Below are 13,216 nucleotides of genomic sequence, written 5' to 3' on the forward strand. Positions count from 1 at the left end.
CCCATCTTTTTGCTCAATTATCAAACAGGCTTCTACTGAAATTTCCCTGGAGTTTTGCACCTGTTCTTATTTTTCTGCTGTTGGAAAGACACTACTTGTGGTAGAGGTTTATGTTATTCATTCTTATTGCAGCTAATACATCCAATCCCTGAAAGATTATTCATTCAAAGTGAGGCATTTTAGAGCACTATGAACTTGGCTTCTCCCTGAAAAAAAACATATATTTCAGAATTTTGGCTTTGAGCTACCTGTAATTCATTCTGTTAGTATCCTTGTCAGTGCTGCCTATTCTTTGTGGTTTTGCTCTTAGGTAACAATTCTTTCCCATATCACAAACACTATAACTACCCATAAGACATCCAAAATTTGACACCCCTTAAATTCAACATGAGCACTGAAAGTCATGTGGGGCTTTTTCTGTTCTGCATTTTGCAAGTGAATAAAGGCTTCTTATAGTCAAATGATTTGTCAATGGCATTGGTGCAACACTGGTGCCATTGGTATGCTTGGAAAAGTGTCTGATCAGACTTATTGGTTTATACTGGTAGGTCTAAACACTGGCATTTTGCAAGCTGTTTTACTTCCATAAAAGTGAAAGTGAAACACAAAAAACCCGACATTGTCTGTTTTCTTTGGAGTTCTGTTTTTTCTACAGTCATAACTAGGAATGAAATGCCTTATCAGTATTTCAACCATCAGTGCTAGAAGGACTAATTTTGATTATGCTAAAGATATAGAAATGCTGAGAAAAGAAGTTTTAATCACATCTTTAAGTTAAAAAGAACAACTGCAATTCTGACCTGAGAGAAAATAGCTGTTTGACTACTTTAGGGATGTATTTGAAATTCCAGTGAATTAAAAGGAACTTTCCAATGTATTTCCTTTAGCTTTGAGCTGGACCTTTAATTAAGAGAAATACAGAATCTCTATCTCCCCTTTTTGTGACAAAGAACTAATATGAAGGCACTAGTCTTTAAGACATGAACTAAGAAATTGATTTTTTCAAAGGTGTATCCAGAATGAAAAGTTTTCATCTTGCCATTGTAATAAAATACTCACTGATGAATTCTTTGTTGGCTGAATGGAGCAGTATAGCAGTCATTCTCCTCCAGATCTGGCAGTGTTTCCTTGTCCAGTTTCATTGGCTTTCTGGGCAACCATCCTCGGAACCTGCTTATTTGTTTCTCGATCCTGCAGCACATGAAAAGTGTGAGCATTTGAAATAATGGTTTTGTCACTACATTACTGAGCACAAGTTGTCAAACCAGGCCACTTAATATTTACAACTAGAAAAGATACAATGTCTTTTGACTTTTTTTGAGGTAGACCAAATTATACATGCTGAACTTAACTATTAATAATTAGCTTTCAGCAGTGGAGCATCTTATTTTGTCTCAACACTGCTGATGGTACTTGCTGCTATAATCTTATTAAGCCCAGTAAGCACCTTGCATGTCTCTACACCTTTATTTCTCAGCTTTTCAGAAAGCTTAAAGTTCAGGTTTAATTGACACAGTAGAGTTTGGACATCTAAACATTAGAACACTGGATACTGTGACAGAGATCTTTGACAGCTAAATCCCAGCAAGTTACACCCCTTTACTGCTCTCTGTACAGATTCTTACCTTGCAACTGATGCTATTAAAAAATAGGCTACTTTGTTCATTTGGTTCAATTGCAGTTTCTTGCAATTCTACAACCTCCATGAAACCAGCATACTCAGTGTACAGGTTAGCGGGTGACTGCTATGCAGATTCTTACATTTGGAAGGTGAAAGCACACTATGATCAAGCTGGAGAAAGGGCAGATTTAACTACAAGTGCAGTCATGCAAAGATACGCAGTGAAATGAAGAGAAGAATCAGGCCTGATTGGAGAAGACAATCTAAATAAAATTCAAATCCATACTAAGATCCTGTAATGAAAAATGCTTAAAACAGATGATACATCTGGCACAATGAGCCCTACTCTCTCAGAAATCCCTAAAAACTTCAAGTCCTAGTGATCCCAGGCTGCAAAAATCACAGACTCCAGATTATGGGCTATGCAGGTACTTCAGTAACTGGATGACTCTTTTCAGAATTGGACCTAAAGGGCAAGAATTGACTTCTTTTGAACTTAAAGTTCAGTTCTGGATGAAGCACAAGAACTGGAAATGTGGTTTGTTTTTTTGTTTTTGACAGAAGCCAGTACAATAATTCTATGACCAGCAAATGCTGAGAGCTCTGCACAGTCAGTTTGAGGGAGGGTGTGTGAGAAAGTGACATGAAAGTATTACATACTTTAATTTAAAATACATATAATATTTCCTGAAATATTCGACCTTCTCTCATCAGGTATTTTTACCTTGGATGAGAAAGCTAATGCTTGTTTTTAAACATGGACACACTTAAAAATTGTAACCAAATCAGCTCTACCTGTTTAGGACCCATTTGTGTATTTTCAATCTGGGAATAGCATGATGGAGGGAAATGTGTTGCGTGTATGCAAATTTATCATCAGGACTGTTTGGAAAAACAGAAATATATGTATAAACATAACATAAGATTTACACTAAATTAATCATAAACTCTTCACGGGCAGTGTTTGCACTGACCCAGCAGTTTGGAGCACAGGAGGAGGTAGCTTGCAGGTGTCTGCGCAGGTGAGATGTCAGATCCCAGGTCTATAAAGGGCCCAATCCATTGTAACTCTTCAGTTGCAGCATCCAGCCTGACATCCTTGAGCTGGTCTGTGTAGCCACTGATAGGAGTGCCAAGGGAAAGTTCTCTACAGGGGAAATCCCTGTTTTTCAGCCTCCAGTTTTTCCTCTGTAAATGCCACCAGCTCTGTGCTACTATATATTCAACAGGCTTAGTGTGTCTGGGTATGGAAAAGGGAAGCGAATCAGGAAGAAGGTTTTTCTAAATATCCTGTTCCATTCTTGCTAACTAAAATAATCTGAATTCTCTAAGCTGTTAACACCCTTGTGAATCTGCAATCCTTTCCCATTCATCCTGCAAGTCAATGTGTACATTTGAGATACTGCAGGTTTATCACACCACACAAGCACTCACAAAGGGACTGAGTGCTTTCCCCACTTCAGACCAATGCATTATTCCTGTTGGTTTCTCACTGAGTATACCCAGAATTTTAGTGGTTTGTCATTCCCAAGACTCAGATTATTCGGCATACTCAGTGAACCTGCTGGCAACAGGGGTCTGAAAAGGCTGCAGAACCTTTCTACAAGGCACAGAACATGCAGTACAGTGGGGAAAACACCCCTCCACCCTCACCCCCCCAGTTATCTCCTTGAAAAAGAAAAATGACAAAAATTTTAAATTGTCTGCAGTTCATTCCAACAGTGCCACCAATCAACAGTGCTGGTTTTGTATTCTACAGGAACATCTTTCAAAAGGAAACGGCTGAAAGAGTGGTGTTGGTGCTAACACAGATGCTCAGTGTTAAAAATCTACTATTTTTTATTACTTCTTCAAGGCTTATCCATGTCTCATTTTCCCTTATAGAGAAGTTTACATACAGCTGAATAGGGAAACGGTTTGGAAAGTGTGACCTACACAGGAACAATAGGGTGTATGGAGTGATGAAGCATTAGCCACTTAAAACAGTGTTTCAAATACAGAATCTCTTCCACTTCAATCCTGCCCGTGCTTCCCAAGTCTAGTCTTTAGTTAGTACCCTCTTTCTGAATACATATTGTGTTTAACTAACACAAAGTGTTTCTCAAATACCTTTAAATAAACTGTTTTCTCACTGTGAAGTGGGGTAGGCATAAAATCATTTTTCAAAGGAAAGAGAAAGTTAGGAAAATAAAAAAAAAGTTTTTAATTGAGACTGATTTTTATCTGTGGGTCAGCTTCCACAAAACCTTATGCATATTCTAGTGCTAGATATTGTATTAGTTTAATTTTAAACATAATGCAGGTGTTGGATAGGCACCTGATACTTCTCCTTTCCTTTAAAATACGTAAGGGGAATCTTGTTATCTGAAGTTTTGAGATCACTAGAATTTTTCAAACAGAAAATTCAAGTCATGTTGACAAGTTGCTAGAGACCTGCTCTGGGTTTTGTCTTGTGACAGGCTCTCTGTAAAATACATTTGCCCAAGTGACAATATAATGTTTGTCTTAGCTCAAAAAATGGATAAAGGCTTCAAGTACTTGTAATCTACACTGAACTAGGAGTATAGGAAATAGATACTTTTATTGAAGCTGTGTATCTAAGTTTCACATAAGTGAAAATAAAGCTGACTGTTTTCTTTTTTCCCACTGGGGCTACCCAGTTATAGCTTTTCTACCTCAAGTAGCTATTTATAGATCTGAACCCAAGTGTTCTCATCATTAAGGAACTAAATACTAGTAAAAGATAATACCTCTTCCCATTGAGAAATTGAAATAGAAAATGAACATGAAGCAAAACTTCCTACACCACATCTAAGTGTTAGAGTCTTCACCTACTCCTTCTTGACCTTCTCTCATCAGGTATTTTTATCTTGGATGAGACATTGCTTTAATCAAAGCAGCCATATCCTTATTAAAATTAAGACAAATGCCAAAGTTAACAGCCACTATACTATTTATTGTAAGGTGGGAATGGAAAGAGGGGGAGTATCAACAAATTTCAGAAGAATTGCGTATACCTATTACCTTGTGCCAAGAGGTAAAATGTCTTAACTCCACAAAGTGCTCATTTGGTACTTACTAATATAAAGAAGCAAATACTGTAATGTGAGATCAGTGCTGGTACTGTAAAGTCACCAGCACACTGCGACATAATTTAATATACAAAATACTTCTTAATGTGTTCATACAGCACACAGTGATAATATGTGATTTGTTTTCCCATGGATGTGAATATAATGACATTATCTGCAAAGTGATACAGCTCTGTACTCCAAAATGCAGATTTTTCAAATTAATTCTTCTCTTTAAGAGGTTCTTGGGAATATTTCCACTGACCTCAGCTTGACACAGTAAATCAGGTACTAGACCCTTTTGAAAACTGCATCACCAGCACTGTGGCATTAAATGCCAACGTATGATCTGGTCTTTGCCAAGCCTGTATGATTTTTAGGCATTTTGGAGATATTTTCGTTTAATTTTGTTCAAGGTATCAAAAAGGAAATGCAAACTGTAGCATTGAAAGTGTCTCAGTGCATTAAGTCAGACATAAACCAGGCATCAAACACAAATTTAAAGATATTTAATAATTGAATGAAAGCACTTCAAAGATTTTTGGAAAATACTCATCTCTCAAGCTCAGTAATGTTACACCAGAGATGAACTTGGTTCATTGCCTTCCTATCTGCCAATAAAGTACTAAGCATCCCCACAGAGATAGCAATAAATAAATAATGCCATCACTATTACGAGTAAGCAAGGTGTATGGAAATGAACAAAAAGCTGTAACTGTGGTACTCTAACCCCAAGAAACTCCCTAATGAGCTACATGAAAAGAAAGAGATAGTGTTTGCACTAACATACTTACTCTTCTTTATAAGTCCATCAACTATAAAATATTTCCTTATTCCTAAAGAAGGCATCGCTGATAAAATTAATTGCCTCTTTTACATTGCAGATGCCTTAAAAATGCAACTTCTTTATTATTTTTTTGCAGATGTCCTAGTGTGTAATCACTCCCTTCACCCCTCCTACAAACACAGCTAATAAACTTTTCCTTCCAGCTTGACTTTATTTGGGTCCAAATGAACATAAACTGGACTGGCATAAGAATTGTACTCACCTATTCATGAACTTGTATCGGCGGTGCAGGTAATAGATTTTTCTCCTGGAAGAACAGCAAAAATGAAGCCAGTCGAGAAGAAAACCCATCGTCAGTTACAGTATGAACTAGCAAGGAAGGAAAGGAGATTGAAGACAGAAGCCTGTAAGAGGTGGAGGAAGAGACTAAAAGAGAGATTAACAGAACTGTCACAGGAAGCCACACAGCCTCTGGTGGCATTTGAATTGCCAGAAGTTCATAATTTTCCCTTTGTCTCCTCCTTTTCTGCTATTTGTCATGTGTGAAAGATGGGGACCCAAAGACGTTTCTATTTGGAGAAGTCCATAAACTGTTGAAGGAATTCTATAGGACTGACACAAATATGGATAAATTATCTGACAGCTACTAGCGAATTATTAAAGCTGTATTTGGTGAAACACAAAGGGAAATCATGTAGGAAAGCCAGGAAAGCTGTACCTTATGTTGCAATGTGCCATAACACATGCGGTACCGAGCAAGATCAGTGATTGCTGTTGGGGTAATATCCCTTGAAACAGAATATAGGCTGCACAAGCAAATATGCATGTGCTCAGCACCCTGCCAAGTGTGCAGCCACTCCCTCTGCTACTCATACAGGCACAGCTGATTTCTGTTGTCAGTGAAATCAGTAAGACGTAATGTGAATGCAACCAGTAGCATGTGATGAACAAGTGAGCAGACAGGGGTATGCAAGCAGACTCATGCTGAATCCGCTCTCAGCGAGCTTCCTGACCAGCCTTGCAGTGCAGAGTGGCCCCCTAACCATGATGTGTAGATCCAGGACAGGGAGTCCACCTCCCGTCCCACTCTCCTGCTGGCCCTTCTTGCTCTTCTCATAGATGTCTATAACACCACAGCTGTCAGGATTTGACCCATTGCCTTCAGCACAGAGATCACATCTTCATAAGAGAAAATCTGAGGGCTCTTAAGTGTGAATTTGGACTGACACTCCTTACTGGAAGATTTGGATGCCTGCCTGAACTTTGGTTACCTCCTCCAGGGGCTGACTTTGTCATCATAGAAGGTCATTGCTAAATCAAGGTGGTTTCTGTGTATTCTGAGAGGCTCCACTGTGTAACCACATATGTGTGTACCACACATATTTTGAATGTAGCATAGGAATGGTGTTAGGACTTTGGAAGTAAGCCCTCTAAAATAAGAGAGCACTGACGCTTTATAAACTGTGGGGGAAAATTTTGTTAGTATTCCAGGTTAATTTTCAGAATTTTTGGCATTATTTTTGTTGGCAGAGTCCATATTGTGTTGGTGAAGTGACATTTTCAAAATTATTTCATGTTGGCCAGCCTTCTTTTGATAGCGTTATTTATCTTGCTCAATTCAATAGGAGCAGAGAAGGGTCAAAGCTAAGTGTTACTGAAGATGCTATCTAAGTCTTGAGTTTGCTTCAAATATTCAGAGGTATCCACTCTTTTGGCAACCATGCTTTGAAACAGCATTGATTTCAATCACTGATGCATGGACCTTGCAGGATTCCAGCCTGAAATATCGTGAGTGATATGCAATCAGCAGCCCTTAAAACGAGGGGTTACACAAAGGCATCTGGATACAGGCAGTCTAGACTTGTGGACACTTTGTAAAATTCTGGTCCTTGTTTTTAAATGGTAAACAGTAGTGCTGCTTTTAAAATAAAATTGAAGAGCCTGCCCACCAGAGAATCACCACAATTTCCTCTTAACAATACTCTCATTGTGGTTGTAGAAAGAATGAAGCTGTGATCCTGAAGCAATTAAAGAAACCTTTAGTATTTTCAAAGCTTTCTGCATCATCTGTATGGCACCTATTTTGCTATCTGCTGAGTGATTAGGAAAGAATAAGCTGCTCAATGACTAAAATTGAAGTTCCTGGTGTATTTGTGAATCATGAGACCTTACCCTGCTACTGGGACAGGTCCATCTCAGTGAATGCCACAGAAGTCAAAGGAGACACAGTTTTGGCCTAGCCTGTTGTTTCTATGGCTAGAATACCTTTAAAAAAGAATATTAATATCTTGCAATGATTCATGATGGATGGTTTTAGAATTTTCTCTTTAGCACTAAAAGAACAAGAAAGAGCAGCTGAAGATTTACTGTGAAAATGAAAACCAAAATAAATACAAAATAAGCCTACAATTTTGTCATTTGTACATATCCATTTTTCCTTGCAAGTTCTGTACTGCTACAAGTTGTCTCATACCAGAGGTGTTTTTCATCCTTAGGTAAGAAAAAACCAGAAAGACTCCTACAAAGGGCACCAGCTTACTAGTTTCATATTCTGGGTCTGATCCTTTTCTTCCTCAGGAGTAATTCCATTAAAATCAATGGAGCTTTACATCTATAAACCCTGCTAATTGAAAGAAGAATCAATGCCTCTTAGTTCATGGGTTTGGGTCAGTTCCAGTGGAAGTCTTTAGGCTACTTTAACAGTTCGGATAACCAGCAGAATGAAAACAATGTTTTACATAGAAAATTTTACCCCAACATGCAAATAAAATTAAATTAATAAGGAAAATAATCTGAATCTCAATGTGGAATTAATTTGGTTGTCAGTATACATACTCTATTTTCTCCACAGAAAAAAGCATTTAGAGTCTGAATTGTTCTCCTATTGGATGGGTTACTTATTTATACTTATTTATGGGATACTAATTACATAATTACTATACAAGCATTTTATGAGTGCATACCAGATACGTTCAACAGACATGCACTCTCTGTGCTGCCTTACGTACCTGGATCTTCTTGACCTCCCATTGATTTCAATGAAATGTCCATTTAAAAAACAGCAGCGCACAAGTATGCAGGGGGCTCCAGCATTGAAGGGGTTAAAGGGCCTAAGAATAGAATACCCCATGAAAACAGCTTCACTGCTACTGCCCATCTTAATCTCAAACCATTATACTGAAATTGCAGGCTTTAACAAGAAACAGCAATGAACACGGTATCTAAGGTACTCCATTTATATTTTCTAAAGATGTGTGGTATCTTAAAGAAGAGCTTGTCCATGTGCATTTTGGTATTATCGTATTAGCTTTACAGTACAGTGTGACTTTGGAAGTTGAGACAAGACACAACTACACCTACCTGAAAGGCATTCTTACATTCATCAGTTCAGCATATTTGCCCAGGACCTCCCAAGGGGCATGCAGTTTCACAAAGATGATGTCACTGTTTGTTAGAGATGACTGCAAGAGAAAAACAAAACAGCCACCAGGGCTTACTTTTTCAAGTAAAATAGGAAGAAGCCGTGGTCAGAGGTCAATATCTTGTGTCACCCTTCCCAGCTCCCAATTCTGCCTCAAATGTGTAGTTCTATCAGTATTTTGTTGACTCGTTTTACTTTTGCTTTCCTGAAACCCATGCTGTGACTCCCATCTGGCCTGCATGTGTGTTTCCTTCACATGGAAAAGAGGACATAGAGGAGAGACTGACGTGCATCTATGGGTTAGTCAAGTGTTGAGTGGAAGGAAGGTTGGCGCGTAAATCTGGGTTAGAAAGCTTGGTCCTGAATTTCAGTTAAAAGCTAAATGGAAGGTCAAGATTGATGCTTTCAACTGATATGGTTTTATGTGTTCACACAGAAGTGCAGATGTGTGGAGGCACATCTAGCAACCAAGACAAGTTTGTATGACAGTGTGGTTTTATTTCTGTTGCCTCACGTGGACAAATAATGAAGTCCAAGCTACCGAGCCACGGTTTTCAGCATCTCTTCCTCCTGCTTCTCTCTTGGCCACATGAATTCTGAGTGTTAGAACTAAAGCCAGTGAGAGAAAACAAAAATTGATGCTGTCTAAAGCATAAAATATTGTCCAGATTTGTTGCCCAGAGAGGTCAAGGGCCATGACTATGCCAGCAAGATCTCTTCCCAATGCTACCATCTTCTTTACTATGGATTGTACACAGCATGAAGAGAACTGTATGTAGGGTGTGCACATCAGAATGGCTGTTACCTAACAGAAAACTGCATGGCAAAGGTCAGTGAATATGCAGCAAAGAGGAGAAGAGAAGAAATTTAGCTCTGTTTGCACTCAGGAGGAGACACAGTGCTTTACAAGAAAGCTACATCACGGCTGGCTGAAGCTGATGCAAGAACACAGAGAGCCACATGATAATACTGGAAGATAAAATGTTCAAATTCTAATGAAAATTAATGAAATTTTCATAAATTTACATACAATACAGTTTTAGACAACCAAATGGATGGCATTCCAAGACACGGGTAAAGATGTACTTAGTACGAGAAAAAGTAAGTATGAAGACAGAAAACCAGGCAAGAAAATTGTTAGTTAGCTTTGAGGATGATTTCCTAGTTTTTTAGGGATTGTATTATGTTCAATGTTTCTCACATTAATTTTTGGTTAACACAACTTACTGAGAGTTCTTAAATCTAGTATTGTTTATCTGGGAACTACTATAACTATATGGTCGGGAGGCTAACATTTATATTTTTGATGCCCTTCCTCCATTATCTTGATAGATGCTGAAGTCATTGAAACTGCTATAGCACATTCATGTCCTTGGAGTAGCTAAGACATTACCACTAGTTTGTGACATGATAGGAATGAAAGCTCCAACAGTTAAGTTATATATGTATGATTTTCTTTAGCACATCAAAAAAAAGGAAGAAAAAAACCCCCAACTCAATCACTACAGAGGTAACATTTTTTAGACAAATATAATATTGGAACATAATGAACACAGAGAAATATCTGTACTCAAAGTTTCACCGGGCTGCACGAAAAAATGGATTTAACGGATAAAGAAACAAGTGACTTTCTGGTGTTAAAAACTGTGGAAAAAAATCTTGCTGTTCTTTTGCTGATGAATTTGTGAAAAATATTTCAATACAAAATGATACAACAGCAACAAAATGCCCCCATGAGACTTGCTTCAGAGACAATGAATTCACTTGTACTCTTTCCATTGACTTTAATGGATTCTAAATCAGGCTGTAATGATGTTTTTTCTTTATAGGTACATTTCACAAATTAACTTATATTTTCCCATAAGACTTTAGCAAGTAGATACCACAAAACCAAACCTAAATTTTTCTGCCCTAAAAATCTCCTGTAAACTGCTCTCTCAAAGATCAGGTTAAGTCAACAGTGGACTGGCAATTTTGTGATAAACATCTTGGATTAAAAACAAAACAAAACACAATCCATCAAAACCCAAAAGAACCATCTAATAAGCCCAGTATACAGAAGAAAACTACAGTCCTGACACACCAATAAAGATTGAGAAATGGAAGAAATTAATTAAAAACAGCCTATAGACTTAGTGATGGCTGTTAAACAGGAAGCTTATAGGCATTTTCCAGCACATTGTAGTTTAAGCCATACTAGATATGGCAGCCAAACATACCTTATGAAGATGCTGTTTCACAAACGAACACTATCTTCGTCCAAATTTTATTTCTCGTGTTTTATGTTTTTATACAGAAACACAAAAACTTCCAAATAGTTATCACATTACAGATGTTTAAAGAATATTTTTTTACTCAATATGTTGCAGTTATTTTATCAGCTTTGTCAACAGAAGATCTAACCAAAATACATTTGGGAGGTTCAGTTATATTCAGGAGAAAAAAAACCCCAACACTGAATTATTAATATGGAAATCCATTTCTCTTTGGTTTGCTCATATTGTGTTCATAAAGAACAGCACTAAACAAGGCTGAGAAAAACAAGATTGGAAAGAGAATAACAAATCCAGATGAAGGGCCAATTGAACGAACTGTCACTCTTGCTTAATCTAAGGAGAAAATAGCTAACCAAAATATCTGGAAAAAAATAGCATGAACATCATCTTAGTTCCAAAAATAATTCAGTGAATAAAATATCCTAAACTTTCTTGGTTAGATTAGTATTTAGACACAGTATCCTTCAGCTTATAACTCTGTCATTGAGAGAAGAGGAGCATTCTTCTGTAAGAAGAATCTGTAATCAGCCTAAGGTTTGGCTCATTGAATGGTTTGGAGATATAAACTCAATTTCACATTATGGGAACTAGCAAACAAAAATCAATGTAACATTACTCCCCTTTGAAATTTAACTGAGACAACTATTGACATGAGCAATCTGCTAGAAAGTGATATTTTGATGATGAAGAAAGAAAAACAGAGGAATCAAGGGGACAGACAATGAGATAAAACACTTAGGAAACACAAAAATGGAATAAGTGTTTGGAATTGACTTGTGGCACCAGTGCCTATGAAGTTATCACCAAGCAATAACAGTCAGACAAATTGGTTTGATCAAACTGATCAATCAAATCAAACTGATTTATTGAGGATGAATACCCATAACAAAATAGATTTCTTCTTGTCAGTAATAACATTCTTGCTGGTCTTCCAAACAGTGCAAACTCTAGGTGAGAAGAGACTTACCAGAACTAGAGAACCACAGACTCATCTAGGTTGGAAGGGACTTCTAGGGGTTATCTGGATTTAGTCTCTTGCTAAAGAAGGGCCACCTGAGATCAGCCTGCTCAGACAGGGGCTTGTCCCATTGAGTACTGAGTATCTCCACAGGCAGAGACTTCACAGCCTCTGGGCAACCCACTGACTGAAATTGGCTAGAGAAAAGAATATTTTCAATGGAAGAATGGCTCTCTTCTCTAGAGAAATACTGGATTAAAACTACCATTTTCCAGGATTGCATTCTTTAAAAAACAACTTATTTCTTAGAAGAACTTTATTTAATTGTTATTCTCATTGAGAAACTGTAGCAAGGTGCATTCAGTTTAACTGAACTCTGATCTTCAAAGCGGGTTTGTATGGTGGAATTCAGATGATCAGAATCTGGGTTACAGATAGTCAATATACTTTCTGGCTTCACTGACAAACCACTTTTGTACCATATCATTGCTGCCAGTCATAGAATACAGGCCATACCATAAGACCACAATTATAGATTTGCCCTTCTGGCAAGACTATCTTTCTGTTTTACCATTAAGTTTATAAAGACATTTTTATTTCCCAAAGACAAACACGTTTAAAAACTAAGCTCCATATTCTTCTCCAGTATCACAAATATAAGGAGTGGAATAGACTAAAGGGGGGCCATTTATATAACTCCAAAAGCAGAAACACCAGCTTTGGTGAGTTACAGTCATCAGGTTAAGGAAAACTTGCAAAGTTCAGGTTCTCATTTTCCTTCTAAAGCAAGAACAGAGTGGTGATAACTGCTGTTTAATTTCTGGCTACTAAACACACACCTAGTCCTGTAAGCATTCTAATGCTTTTTGATGGCAGGAGTTAAACATATATATTCGTTATTGACCTGACTCTGCTCATTCTGAACTTACCATTGCTAGCTTGAATGGAAGCAAAGTTATGCTGACATTGAATGTCTCTTGAAAAGCCCATATTTTGCTGTATTTGCAGGCTACCTTCCAGGAACAAGGCTAGAAATTAGTATCTTTTGTCAAATACCCTTTTGAACATTCTCCTCCTGCTAA

At 37.6% G+C, this 13,216-nt stretch overlaps 1 protein-coding gene across 4 annotated transcripts in view; it reads right to left on the bottom strand.

The window, feature by feature from the left end:
* The window catches only part of ANO4 (anoctamin 4), a 166,633-nt gene that overhangs the window by 55,586 nt on the left and 97,831 nt on the right, over positions 1 to 13,216 (bottom strand). For 3 of the 4 annotated variants that reach the window (XM_027739171.2, XM_027739170.2, XM_027739166.2), the window contains 4 exons: positions 8,840 to 8,940; positions 8,488 to 8,589; positions 5,742 to 5,786; positions 1,060 to 1,191 (listed from right to left, as the gene is read on the bottom strand). In XM_027739171.2, the coding sequence (XP_027594972.1) occupies positions 1,060 to 1,191; positions 5,742 to 5,786; positions 8,488 to 8,589; positions 8,840 to 8,940 (380 nt within the window). The remainder of the gene's footprint in view (positions 1 to 1,059; positions 1,192 to 5,741; positions 5,787 to 8,487; positions 8,590 to 8,839; positions 8,941 to 13,216) is intronic. The other variant, XM_027739169.2, reaches the window with a different exon arrangement.

Source organism: Pipra filicauda, unplaced genomic scaffold (genome assembly GCF_003945595.2).
Source record: "Pipra filicauda isolate LSUMZ 115617 unplaced genomic scaffold, ASM394559v2 scaffold334_size1588553_pilon, whole genome shotgun sequence".
In the NCBI taxonomy this organism is placed as follows: domain Eukaryota; kingdom Metazoa; phylum Chordata; class Aves; order Passeriformes; family Pipridae; genus Pipra; species Pipra filicauda.